The 14,258-nt window shown below is 44.8% G+C and overlaps 1 protein-coding gene and 1 long non-coding RNA gene across 21 annotated transcripts in view; one reads left to right on the top strand and one right to left on the bottom strand.

Moving 5' to 3' along the window:
* Positions 1 to 5: 5 nt before the first annotated feature.
* LOC136299437 (uncharacterized) lies at positions 6 to 6,660 on the bottom strand. Its single transcript, XR_010723504.1, has 3 exons — positions 6,574 to 6,660; positions 5,651 to 5,764; positions 6 to 235 (listed from the first exon to the last, which is right to left on the bottom strand). It is a non-coding gene; the product is annotated as an uncharacterized lncRNA (long non-coding RNA).
* A 312-nt stretch (positions 6,661 to 6,972) lies between these two features.
* Positions 6,973 to 14,258, top strand: part of DNM1 (dynamin 1) — a 65,153-nt gene continuing 57,867 nt past the window's right edge. For all 20 annotated transcript variants that reach the window (XR_010723492.1, XR_010723495.1, XR_010723493.1 and 17 more), the window contains exon 1: positions 6,973 to 7,274. Coding sequence is in view for 15 of the 20 variants with exons in the window: in XM_066200922.1 (XP_066057019.1) it covers positions 7,114 to 7,274 (161 nt within the window). In the remaining 5 variants the exon portion in view is untranslated. The remainder of the gene's footprint in view (positions 7,275 to 14,258) is intronic.

Raw genomic sequence — 14,258 nt, 5'->3', positions numbered from 1 at the left:
GGAGGGAATGGACACCATCTGCCCAAGGCTGGGCAGGGAATGGAATAAACTGCTGCACAGGAGGAGCAGATGGCATCCAACAGCGTGGGCTTTCTGCTCTTTGTTTTTTTGGTTTTTTTTTTTTAAATAGTCCAGGGGAATCTTTGGTAACCATCTCACCGAGAAGATGGAAAAAACCCAAAGCAGCCTCTGGCCATTTGCTGTGGTCACATCTTGGCAAGCCTATCATGAGAACCTGGAAGAAAACAAACAGGGACTTTTGCAATATTGTTCTATGCTGTAGACTGAGATGACTTCTCTAGCAGGTCCGTCCCCCTACCTTTTTTTTCCCCCATTTTTTTTCTTTTTTTTTTTTTTTTGGGGGGGGGGGGGTTGGCAGGGGTTGGGTTTGCAGCAAAATCTTTCCTGCAGGGCCTGTTTTCCATAGCAAAATTATTTTAAGTGCTTTCAGTACATAGGCTCTCTATGAAAACATACTGTGACTATAATTTCTTCTTATGCTAAACCTCACAAGGATACATATGCATTTCTGCTCCTTGCTATCCCAGAGAATCCATCCTGAAATAATTTACTTTATAGTCTTTTTATTCATGCCAGTAAAAACTACCTGATTCATTAAAGTCCTTGGAATTGATTCTTATCTGAAGCTGAACACAGCAGAACACAGTTATTGGTGATACACAGTTATCATTAATAATTTTCAATGCAGCAGCATATGTTGATTTTTCCTTTGGGCCTTTTTATATCATCCTGATTTTACAATAATCAATTTGGAGATGACCATCCGTATTAATCAATGATGGGCTCTGTTCATGTCCAGAGTCCTTTATGGCAGTCTGCACACAGAGAAAATGCTTTCCTGTTAAGCATGACAGCTTAAATGTCATCCTAGAGAACACACGCATGGAGCAAAAAACACACATGGAGTCTTTTAAAAATCATTTTGCATAGTTCAACCTCTGCTCCTGTAATTGTGCTGTTAGAACAGGCACTGGCCTGGCTGGTCTGCAGCAGTGGGGTTAAGGTTTAATCCTACAATCCCAGTATATAAATTAGCCAGACCTGGGAAAGGCAGAATTCAGGTTGTATAGATAAATGTAAATCTGAAATTGATGTCCTCTGTTCTTAATTCTACAACTAAAGCTCTTGTAAGTATTCTTTGTTTGTTACATTTGGAAATCTACAAACCACTACACTAATGAAACATTGAAGTAACTAAGTTTCTTCACTGTTAGATTTTATGTTCTGGCATGGTCTAGAGGCTCCCCTCATAGACTGGGCTTTTCTCTCTGAGGTCCTACATACAAATCATTAATTAAACAACATTTTTGAATTTATAAACAATGCATAGGTCTACTGCCTTGAACACATATCTGACATGGATTTAGTCCTGTGCCTGCACAACACAAGACAGGACTAGAGGTATAGGAAGCAAAGAAAGATGTGCTGTCCCATCAACCTACAACCCAAAGACAGATTTCAGACATGCCTTTATGTCCATACGTGAACACCACACCTACCAGAGAGGGTTTAATTGAATACAGAAGAGAAAGCTCCAGATTCAGGTAATCACACCATTTAGTTTGAAAGTCATATAGAGATAAAAGGGAACTGCAGAAAATTGGGTTAGGATCCTTTCTTTCACTATACTACAAGCAACAAAACAGTGTGTCAGGCTGACAGCTGAAGGTGCTGTCATTGGTACAGAGACCTTGACCTCACATCCACTGACAGTTGTTTTTTTCCTGCAAGAAGCATCTCCCTTTCAATAATTAAGCAACTCACAACCCAGTGTGCAGTGGCAAATACAGCTCATAATGGGAGAATACACAGAACCTTAAAAAGAGCCACAGTGCAGACCACAGCATTATCTCTCAAAAACAACCCATGTATCCCCTAGGCTTGGGAGTGCCTCACTGGCAACGGGAGTGAATGAAAGAGAGTAAAATTTAGAAGTTCAAGGTAAGAGACTGACCCAGAAAGCATCCTGCAATGCAGAGACTATAGTTACTGGAGTTGTTGGATCATGACTATAAGGCAACCTGCATTACACCTCTGTATGATTAGATCAGGGTTATGAATTCGTTGGCAGATAAGAGGACAGAGTATATGAATGCTTTTTATTCAGGAGCTGGATTGTATCATACAGCCAAGTTTTTGCTGGGCTATATGAATTTTTTTCCAGGGACTGGATCAGGCATGCAGATAACCAGAGACTTCTAATTTTTAGCATATGACTGCACTGTGCAGTTTTATGCTTTAATTTTGGCTTTGAAAAAGACTTGGTATGTAACCCTTGGTGAAGCCACATTGCTTTTGAAAACCCAAGTTTTCTCAGTGCCTATGACAGCACCAACATACTGCGGTGCCCACAATTTCCTCTGCAATCTGCAAGGATGGTGGTATTACTCATCCATTTCACCAGGATATAACTAGTTCTCACCATAATGTATTTAAGCCTCACAAACTTATTGGAGAAAAAGCATATGGAGCTTTAAAGTACTTTCTTCTCCCAATTTGGGGGCCTATCTATTGAAAGAATGGGTCAAGTTTCACCACACATGCTCACAACAGCTGATAATAGTTACTGGAATTACACTGTTTTCCATGTCTGTTTTATCTGGAGGATGAATGGATTCACACAACATTTCAAACCAAACTGATCTGTGCACTAAAGGATGTTTTCCCTCATTCTTTGTAATATAGTTGTAGAAACCTATTCCTGATACTTCTTGATAGGCAGGCAGGACAGGCCCACAGGAGGTAAAGATATAGCTTTTATATCCATTTTACCACATCGTCAATCAGCTCCTGTTAGTGATTTTCAGTATCAAAAGGTAAAGTATATACCAGGAGCTATTTTGTGACATCTCACTGGATGCAGAAAGCACAGAGAACTCAGCTTTGTTGCTCTTAAAATATTAATTTAAACTCCCATTGATGTGCAGATCCCGTTCTTAATGGAGTATAACATTCAGCTTATTTCTTTCCTTTTGTATACTCTGGCTTCTGGGGAGTCACACTAACAATAATACTGTTCTAGTGTCTCATACACTAGATTTGCCTTACTTTACCTTTTTGGGGGGATTTGCACACCAATTCAGTTGAAGTACAGAAGATGAAGAAGCATTTTACTATGTTATTCTACAAAGAAAAGCTTTTTATTTGAAAACTCAAAAGTTAAAGGCTGCTTTTCTTTCAAATAGCTTTTGCAATTAATAGGAGCATTAGAAATCAATTTTTTTTTCTCTGAGCAACTGATATCATATTACTATGGTACCATTGCTACTATTGTAGCACTTTATAGTACCTATAAAATAGATATTTAAGCCTCTTCTCTCCCTAATCAGCTTCAGATAGTTATAGAAATTTAAGAGGCTAATTTTAGTCAATATTTTCAACTATTGATCAGCTGTGTCATGTAGTCTTAGTATGGACAATAACAATCTGTTACTGTTATTGGGCCTGTTTCTTTTTGGAACTTTTAACCTCTGCTTTTAAACATTCAATTTAAATTCTCACCTGTGTTTATAACCATTTTTAGGAACCCAAAAGGCCAGAATTGTCCACTTCAAGACCCACAGTGAAATATTCTAAACATTCACACTACCTGGAGTCAGCAGAAACAGTTTGCAAGTAACTTAGAGACTCACAAGCTAATTGCATTCTACATTTTTGCCTCTGTTTTCCTCTGAGGACTAGATGTGTTATTTTTGCAAGGGCAAGGAATGAAGGACAGAATCCAGCTCTCAAACGGCTATTTCTAATTATGCTAACTAAACTGGGAGTCCTATTTGCATGAGGCGACAAAATCAGCACACACAACTGTCGTTATGTTGACAGCCATACATAGAAACACACATATGCTTGGCCACATGCATTTTTAGGGATTCATGTTAAAGTACATTCAGAAATATTTATAGCAACGTGGGGGGAAGAGGGGGGAGGAAATCTTTCATCCCCCTTGTTTTTCTTTGCTCACATCTTCAGTTTTTCTACTAAGATAGAAGGAAATAGATTTTTTTTCCTATTCATTCCAGTTTATAGAATTCCTTTTGTTTTTCCTGCTCTATCTGCTATGTGCTGTTGCATAAGTCACAGGTAGGAGGTATTACAGAATCAAAAGGTACGTTGGCTGAGAACATCCTTGCAACTCAGTTTGTGGCAGGAGAGAAAATGGAAGGCTCTAGGAGCGATTCTGAGTGCCTGCAGTTCGCTTTTTCATCAACGGGAGGTGTAGGTTTGTAAAGCTTCAGAAAATCCAAGCCTCGCTGTCTTGGATGCTCATTCAGCCCCTCTGGGCTGCAGAAGGGTTCAGACTTCCCACTGTAATTGAGTGGTTTAGGGTGACGCTGCAGGCAGACACTGGAGCTCATTTACTTACAAATATCTCTGCAGGGCAAAGAAGCTGGAGCAGATTCTGTGCATCTCTCAGTTTTACACCAATACTGATCCATGTAAAGTTTGCCAATATTTCTGCATGTTTTACTACTTCCATCATTGCTTTTATTCCTTTCTTGTGTACCTGGAGAGTACCCTATTAACTCCCCTCATCCCTCCTGTCCAGTTTTGCCCTTTAAGATTTCAGCTAGGCCAAAACCCCCCATATATCCCCCAAAGGACTATGTTTCCTAAGAACTAAGTATGAATTTCATGGAAGAATAAAACTAGATAATGTAGGAAAGAATACCTGCAAAGAAGTCATGCATGAGCCTTTGAACTTTGAGCTCCTTAACTGGCAACACAAACCCTACTTTCCCCCTCAGTCTTCAACATCAGCTGTTGATGTACTGTATTTTCAATAGTCTTTCACAAACGCTTCTCAAAGCAAAGAGATGAGTTTCATTTTAGTTTTCCCAAAAGAATGGTATAACCTGAATGATTATTTCTAGAGCTGACTCACCCAGAACAAAATACCCACCCAAAGTACATGGGGACAAAGCTAAGGAGTCAACCTGTGAGTGAGACCCAGACGCAAAGACTCCATAGGCTGCAGCTGAACCAGAGACAAACACATGTCCATAATTCAGCAGGGACTCATGGCCCTGAACTGAGCTTAATTAAAGCTCCCAGGTCCACAGATGTGGGAGGAACCCCAGGTGAGGCTGGTCATGGCCACAGAGAGTTTTTAGTACAGCTGGTAAAATGTGTGAGATGAAGTCACTAGACTGGGCAACTTTTCTCTGTATTGCAGTGGGTGAACTTCAAGTTACAGCAAGCTCTGGGGAAAGGACAGTTTTCTTCTTATGGTTCCTCAAATAAAGCTTCAAAGGTCCTCATGGTCTGAAGTTCCCTGAGCTTCAGCTCTGATCCAAGGAGGAAGGTGACATCATTATTTGAGCCTTTGATACTCTTCACTGTTCTTTTTGTGGTGACCTCTTACAAGGAGCATCTATCTACAGGTTTTTTTGTTTGGTTTTTTTTTTCCAGAATCCTTCAACATAAATTATCAGAATGGCTGCAGGGATGCTCAAAGGCTTTTGTCCACAGTCTGTATTGAATTTCTTAAACTTATTTCATGAGATTTACTGGGTAACTTGCTGAGAGGAAAAAATAGCATTGACAGCCCCCAAATCTGCCCACGTATGCCCTACAACGGTGTTACCCATACAGATGGAGCAGCTCCCTTTCCTTCCTCCAGGGTTCTTACCTGCACACTGGTGATATGTTAGAGCATGAGGCAAATCCATCCCTCACCATGGTTGCCTCAGTTTCTCTGTATGTCCAGGTAGGTATTTTTGCATGGATTAAATTTGATGGACATCTGTGAAATATTCATTATAATAATTATAACTAAAAAGCTGGTCTTCAAAACAAAACAGACAGCTCAAAATCTGTTGCAGTTTTTTTGTATTTCGTTTCCCCCTCCACCCCCATCTCTCTCTGAGCTGTGAATAGGAGTCTTGGGTAGCACGAACTGAGAGGTGTTTGAAATGCAACATTCTCCATCCTTCTGAGTCATTGCTAGCCATCAGATGCTTTTTTGAACACTTGTTTTCATTGCTATACTTTGAAATCAAATATGGCCTCGTGTTATATTCTTTTTAAAAACCCATCCCTTTTAAAAACCTAAAACCAAGCTGTTCCCTCTTTATTGCAGACAAGTAATTTTAAAAACAAAATCTGGGTGCATAAAATGAAGCACCTGTTTGCGTTTGTCTAAAACAAGCCTGGCAACACATCCACTGTTTTACAGCTATAAACAGAAATTGATGGATTTTTCATCTGTGTTTGAATGAAGCAGCAGAATCACAGAATGGGTTGGAAGGGACCTTAAAAACATCTTATTCTAGCCTCTGGCATGGGCAGGGACACCTCCTGCTAGACCAGATGCTCAGAGAGCGCTAGGGTTTTTGCAAACCTCCAGTTTAATAATCTCAAGCGTTTCTTGTATTCGGGTGATTTCACTTTGTGTGAAGTACTGTCTTCACACGAAGCCCTCCCATACAGGTGCCAGCCCATTCCCAAGTACTGTGACCAAATGATGGTGCGCCGACTGAACGGTGTGGCCGCGAGGATCAAATAGCGCAGGTGTAGTAACCAAACCATGAGTGGCCTTCGACCAAATCTTACCTGTTCGCTAGCAGCGCTGCAAAGCTGGAGGCAGGGAATACCACAGGGATATGGCACCGCGCTGGCCGGTACGGGCTCACAGACAGGTACACCGTGGACTACTGCGGGGCGGGCTTACCGGGCTACACACCCACGCCGGCTGGGCCACACAGGTGTGTCAACCTGCCTCACACAGACCCGGCCCCGCGCAGCCCCGGGGCAACCTGAACTGCTCTGGTTTTGGAGAGCGAGGCCAGTTCCCAGGTCTCTGGGCACAGACATCAGTGCCGTGTCACCCCCATCCCGGCCCCCTCAGCCCCCTCACAGCCGCCGGACTACATCTCCCAGGATGCAGCGCGGCGCCGGCACCTTTAATGCCCCCTGGCGGCAGCACGGGGCGCTCCACAGGCGCGGCGGGCGGGCTGAGGCGAGCGGAGCCCGGGCGGCGTCGAGCGGGGCGAGGGGCGCGGGCTGGAGCCGCTGCCCACCGGCCCCAGAGCCGGGGAGGGCTGCGGGAAGGGTTAGTGCGAGCTCGCCTGTGCGAGGAGCCGCGCCGCAACCATGGGGAACCGCGGGATGGAGGATCTCATCCCGCTGGTCAACCGGCTGCAGGACGCCTTCGCCGCCATCGGGCAGAATGCCAACCTCGACCTGCCGCAGATCGCCGTGGTGGGGGGGCAGAGCGCCGGCAAGAGCTCCGTGTTGGAGAATTTCGTCGGGAGGTGAGCGGGGGGCGTCCCCGGGGGCGCGGGCAGAGCTGCCGCATGGCCAGTGCCGTGCGGGGGCAGCGCCGGGGGGTCCGCGGGCAGCGCGGTGTGGGGACAGCGCGGGCAGAGCCGCCGCACGGGCAGCGCGGTGCGGGAGCAGCGCGGGCAGAGCCGCCGCACGGGCAGCGCGGTGCGGGAGCAGCGCGGGCAGAGCCGCCGCACGGGCAGCGCGGTGCGGGCACTCTGAACGCGGAGCGGGGACAGCGCGGAGCGGGGACAGCGCTCCGCTCGCAGCTCCTCGGCTCCGCACGGCTCGGCGCGTGTGTGGTGCGCGGGCAGCGCTGCAGGACGCCCGGGCGCTGCGGTGCCGGGGTACGGGGCGGCGCGGGAGGGCTCCCCGCCCGGGGGCATTCCGCAGCGGGGTCCCCGCCACTGCCGCACCTTGGCGGCCGGTGGGAGCCCCCCCTTGTCCTGGCCGTTACATAACGGAGGGGGCCCAAGTGGCTGTGGGGGCCGGCCGCATCCATCCCCTGCTCGGTGCGGGGCTCAGAGATGGATGTTGTCGCGGCGGGGGGGGGGGGTGATGCGGAGGGTGTTTAAGTTTAATCTGCTCCGTCCCCCTCCCCCAGCCCGGGCTCGCTGTCCTCCATAGCGGATGCCATGTCAGGAGCTGCGGGGAGGCTATAGGAAGGACGGGGTTATAGCTCTCCTATATGCTCAAATCCCCGGGTGCTACCATTTTGTGGTTGGCAATATACTGATGCCTTCCCTTCATGTGACCTTCGCATTCATCATCTGCAACTTGAGTAAATTGCAGACCGCGCTGCTTGGGTGTCTGCTCCAGTGCAGACACACAACACCTGCGTGGGGGGGGGTTCCTCACCTTTTTCATGGCCTTGTTAATTAATTGTATTAACTTATATACGGGTTTTAGTTATCAAGGTGGGTTTTTTTATGCTATGAGAAGCACGCAGGTTTCTGGTGACTTGCCTTAAAGCAGTGACTGCTGATACCTGGTCAGATGCTTGCGTGGGTTTTTCTCTTTCAGCAAACTGCATTTGTGACAACATCTATTGGATCTCGTTCCCCCACCCCCACTTTTTCTTTTAAGCTGTTTGCTGTTGGATGGCTTATAGAGCTTTTCCACTGTCAGAAGGGTCTGTGGTGTGGATTAGCTGCTTGTTTAGCTGCAAGTAGCCTCAAATTCTGGACCTGTGCAAGGGTATCTTTGAGCAGTGAGTGCAGGGTGTGTTAGGTGTACTAAGAGGAAGGCACAGGGGTTGTGTCTGGTACAATGAAAGCATGGTAAAAAAAAATTCTTCTCTGCTATAGATCAAAGATTTTGAAAAAATAAGAATAAAAAATTGAAAGAGTTTGGCATCTTTTCTAGCTAACTTCCAAAGGTCCGTGCCGTGTATCCCCCAGAGATGCTGGGATTATGCCAAGGGCAGGACATTGCAGAAGTACATTTCACTGAGCCTCAGGTCATAGTCCAGAATCCACTTGTTTGTCCCTAGTCACAGAAAAAAAAAAAAAAAAATCCTGCCACCCAAATGAAAAACTTGTTGGGCTGTAGCTTTCTAAGAAGGGGAAAATGGATCTTCTGAAATCTTTGAGCAAAACGGGTTCACCTGTTGGCTCTGCTGTTTTCATGCTTTCTAAGTACTGGCAGTCAAACCTCATAAATCCTTTTTAGAGGAACTGTGCAGGCACTGCTGCAGTGGTGTCGTAGATAGTGTAGGGCTGCTGGGCCAGAGGAGGATTTGTTGAAGGAAGGACAGTCAGTGTATTGGGGTATTCTGCTCCTCTCCATTAGACCAACCACACAAGGGGATTTACTAATCCTTGGTGCATCTCCAGTGACACAAATTTATAACTGGGGATTTTATCTACTCGGTGGAAAATATATGAAGCCAATTATCTTCTATCTGTTTCTGATGACTCCTGTCACGGGAGAACCTATGACCTCACTGTGTCCCATCAGCTTTCTCTCTAGCAGCAAGTTATAGTGCTGTGGCTTCTAGAAAACGAAATAATTAAGGGTCCCCTGAGCAGGAGCTGAGAGCTGTCTGTAGAAAAGCATTTAGAGGAAATAATTGGAGGGGAAATGGAAAATGTCAGTGTGAAGAGGCCTTTCTCCATTTGATACCCCTGAGTGCTGGCTAGTTTAGGCTGGTAACTTGAGACCTCTTACCACAGAATGTATGTGTATATGGTGCACATCCCAATCCTGTTAAAATAGTGTTGGGGCCCTGCTGTAATGTATAGTCTCTTTTCTTTCTGTGTGGGTATTGGAAACCATGATAATGAGCTATGGAAATAGTACCCAGAATAAGCATGGCTCTTCAGTGCAATTGTGATAGGGGCTGTTTTCTTGTCTGAATAGTCATAAGAAGAGATTGTGTGTAGACCTACTGTGTACAAATACAATTATTGCAGTAGTGTGGACATGACATATGTCAGTGCTCCAGCTTGATACCAGGATGGTGGTGCAGCTATTGCTCAGCAGCTGCTCGCTGCACAGTGAATGTGAGTGCTGATGAGTTTCTCTGTGAGTGGATGGAATTCTGTGCAGGAACAAATGCTGATGTGGTTGGTACTGGCTGATGTGCACGATGCCGAACACTTCAGCAGAGGGGCTGGAGGCCCCGCCAGGGCTGGTTCCTTGCTCAGGACCTGCAGGGCTCCTTTCAAATTGTCATCAAGTCATGTTTCCCTAAGAGGACAGCACTCTTGCCCCCTGCCAGACCTGTGTTGTGGCTATGCAGGGCTTCAGTCCAGGGCTGCTGCAGGCACCTTGCAGTAGCACTGAGTCCCACATTCAGGGGAAACCTACAAGCAGGAAGGAACAATACTGCCTGCAATGAGTGTTTAGTTATGTGTCTTACCAAACAAATATTTTTTTTTCTCCTGAATTCGATGGCTTATTAGTTGCTGCTAATTGCATTTTCAGTGACACTTACTCTGCTGTTAACAGATTATCCAACAGTGCAGAGCCTGTATTTATAATACCAAATGTCAGTGTGGCTGCTATGTGTGCTTTTGCTGCTGGAATCTCAGCGTGGTGATACGGCTGCTGGTGGTAAAATCACTGAAGAAACAAGAAGCCATGTAGAAGCCATGCAGGTGACACACTGTCCACAGACTAGTTTATCCTGGCCCCAGAACTGGAAGGAAGGTTAATTGGGTGAGCTCCAGGCATTTCCTGTTGGCGTGGTTATAAGCTTGTAGGATAATTCAGGTTGGATGGGACCTCAGGGATCATTTAGTCCATTCGTAAGGTGTTGTTACTTCTCTGCTGCCTCCTTTTCTAAATTAATAGGTCTTGGAACAGGCACCTGTACCAGCAAAATTGGTCTGATAAAAAGAACAAAGCATGTGGTATGTGCTAATTTGACTTGAGAGCCCAAATGACTGAGGAGGTTGTACGAGACAGCCCACAAGGCTGTTTGTATAGTCATCCATGTTCATGCCACTTCTACTTTACCATGTGAAAATAACAAGTATGTTTTCTTTAAATCCTGTGATCTCAGAGCACTGTTACACAAATCTTTGGATATCTGGGAGTATTACTGTTATCTGTGCTTTACAAACAGGAAAACTGAAAGCACTGGGCTGTGTTCAGCTGGTTCCCAGAATGTCTGTGCCTTGTGGTGATGGTGGTGTCTGATCCAAGGCAGGGTGCTGCTCAGCCCTGCTGGGACATCTGCATTGCTCTTCATGGGGAAAACAAGGCACCTCTGACTTCTCCAGAACAGATGGTTTCAGGGGGCTGCTGAGGAGGCAGTGACTAAGGGCTGGGAACAGTGGGTGGAAGGACTTGAATGGAGATGAAACCATCTTGTTTATGATTAAGGAACCCAAGCAGTGCCACAGCTGTGGGAAGTGAATCAGTGTTTACTTGACCCCAGACCTGAGCTGGAATCTGGTACCCCACAAGCATCTTCTCTTGGAAGCTGTGCACCCAAAATAGGGGTACTTAGCAGTCTGTCACCAGGCTCTGATGGTATATTCTGAATTCCCTGATGTTTGTGTGTTGCCTGGAAGGAATCAGGAGACAGGTGTGGGCCTAAACTAAACGGTGTTGGGCTAACCTTGCCTCTCCTAACACACTGAAATTTCCACATGGGTAAAAGAGCAGGGAAAATGCAGCACTGCAATGCCTGTGGCAGTGGAAAGGCTAAATACTCATTAAGCATAGCTGCAGTAATTGCTGTGACAAAATCAGGCACGGGCCTGGCAGCGTCTCTCTGCCTTTCCATGTCTCATACTGGTGATGCAAAGTTAGCTCCTGAAGCCACAGGGTTTAGTTTGGCTTCAGGTATAACGTTGGGGAGCAACTTAATACCTTCCACAGCCATATAGTGATAAATACACCCCCAAGATATGATGAGGAAATGCCTTCCTTGATAACACATACTTTGCTGTGTTATGGAAAGCTTCCCCAGCAAAATACCTTCAGAGACCAACAGCAGTATTTAGCAACTGTATAGAAGTGAAGAATCCTAAAGGGATGCATAAAGAGATCCAGATACTTGGCCTGTTCCTGCAGGAAAACTGCTTTGTTGATGATCTTTGTACTTTTAAGTTGCCCAGGCTTCTGCTGCAGGATGTGCTTTATGAGCTTCAGTGTTGAGGACTGAGTGTTCAAACTTGTAAAAGTCATAGTTACATAATATATATAGATGGGGATGTTGGTTGTACTGGGCAATGCTGAGCATCACTGCAGTATGTCAGGAACAGATTTAAATTTAAATGAGAAGATCCATTCATGACATGTGCTTTGGCCATAAAAGAGGATTTGAAGTGTGACTCTTCTAAATTTTTAAGTGTTCTGATTTGAGATGTGTGCTGGCAGAGGGAGAATTAATTGCAAATCATGGACCTTTAATTATTGTATGATAAATACATCTGTTAGCCTGTCAAATCCTGTTGTGTATTTGCAGCTTGAGAACACAGGCACTGCTTGTGAAGTGACTTATTTAGGATTGCAGTGGATGGTGCAAGAGCCAGGAGTAGGATTCTGCTGCTTAGAGAAATAAATTATGGTCAGGTAAGTCCTTCAAATGGCAGCTAGTCTTTGGTCTCCAATGAAGAAAATACTTATTTTCATCTTGGATTAACTGGGGAAAAAAGAAAATATGGAGCACTGGGGGAAATGGGTAATGTCTTACAGCAGACCCCAAGATAGAATAATTTCACTTAGGAGAAATCTGTAGAGCTCTGAACAAACACTTGTGGGAGGAGGACAGCTAGAAGAAGATACATAATCAAGTTAAAACACAACATAACATGGATGGCTGTGAGGGAAAAAACCCATGAATCTCTGTGTTTGTAGATGCAGCAGCAGTGTCTGCCTGTGTTTGTTGTCAACTTTTTTAATCCTATCAGAGTTGGCTCAAATAAGTACAAGTCTAATATTTTTTCTACTTCCTGCAGCAGTTACATGTTCTCTGCAGTTCTTGGTAGCTGTACCTTTCAGCTTAATTCTTTAGTGATGATCTCGTGCTTCTGGTAACTGCCCACTAGCCTTATATTCCCTAGAAGAAGGGATCTTTGCGGCATGTCTCAGATCATATGAGAATTGACCTAGGCAAAGGAAACCAGCTGCACTCCAGTGAGGAAGCTGGGGCTCAGTGTTGTGGAAGTTGGTGTTTGGACCTACTGGTGTGTGAAAATGACAGCTTGCCTTGTCATTGCTGGAATTCATCACCTGATAGCTGACAGATCAGGGATGCTGCATTTCCTTCTGTAGACTCTTCCTTGTTAGCATGATAATACTCAAGTTGAGAGTCTTAGAACATCTTGAGTTTTTTTCATTAGTCCTTACTGTATTTTGAGATAAGTAAATGGGGATTTTTTTGTGTGTTTCCTCAGTAAAGGATAGAAGTGATAGAAGGCTGTAAAGAGGGAACAGAACCAGTGGGGAAAGGAGTCAGAAGCTCCCAAAAGCTAAACTGTCAGCTGTTTTTTTTTTTTAAAATTTGGCGTTCTTATCGCAGAGTCAAAAAGCCTAGATAAAACCAGGCAAAGCAGAGGTGACCTACTGTTTTTAAAGGGCACTGATTGTTTTCAGAAGCCATTCAAGACCTATTTGGGAATACTGAGCTGAGTCCTTGACCCTGACTTTTCCAGATGCTCAGAGCAGGCAGAACCCTGCTAGACTTAAATAGATGGAGTGGGAGTCTGTCTGCAACACCTCCTATCTGAGGCAGCTTCTGAAAATATTATTCTGAGGCAGGAAGTTAATCCCCTTCCTGATCTGGTGAATTCCTGAATGTCCCTACTTTGTACTTCAGGTTTGGGTCTGTCTGTACAAGCGTGAGTAAAAATTCTGTGTAAGGTTTTTTTTAGATGGATCTTTTTGAGGAGAAATGAGTGCAGCTTACAACTTAGCGTAAGTTTAATCAAGAAAACAGTTCTTGCTGTGTTCTAGCTACTGGGGTGAAATTTATTATGATACCTTGAGCAGTGAATTTATTGGACTAGAGCAAAGCCATGTGTGCTCCACCCATGCAAGCCAGTACTTAGTTTTTTGTTTTGGGCAGTGCATGAGTAGCAAAACCAGAAGAGTTAGTGAAGGGGTGGCAGGCAGTCATCTAGAAGCATATGGTGTTCAGCCTGTGTGCTCAATGTAAAATTGGTTTTGAGGTGCCTGTCAAAGGAGATTTACTGATAATATGCAGGATAAACCTACTTCCTTGATATGCCACTAAAATAAACACCCCAAAAACTTTGAGTGTAATACTTTTTTCCTTCTTGGACTCACAGATCTGTAACCATATGAGTCACAGTACTGCTAGTTGGGAGGAGAGATGAAATTAAATCTGGTCCAAAAAAAACCACCAACCCAAACCCAAAGATCTAGTCATGCATGGTGGGAAAAATAGCTTACTAGTGGGACAGTTTCTCATTCTACTTGAAATTTTCTCTTCCTGGCCTCTGACCTGATTTTGCACATTCTGACAGTGGAATCTCATGGTTAAGGAATATTGTCTT

Source organism: Chamaea fasciata, unplaced genomic scaffold (genome assembly GCF_029207755.1).
Source record: "Chamaea fasciata isolate MVZ Bird 193981 ecotype frontalis unplaced genomic scaffold, bChaFas1.0.hap1 SCAF_20, whole genome shotgun sequence".
In the NCBI taxonomy this organism is placed as follows: domain Eukaryota; kingdom Metazoa; phylum Chordata; class Aves; order Passeriformes; family Sylviidae; genus Chamaea; species Chamaea fasciata.
Note: the sequence above shows the minus strand (reverse complement) of the source record. Positions and strands in the feature narration are given on the sequence as shown.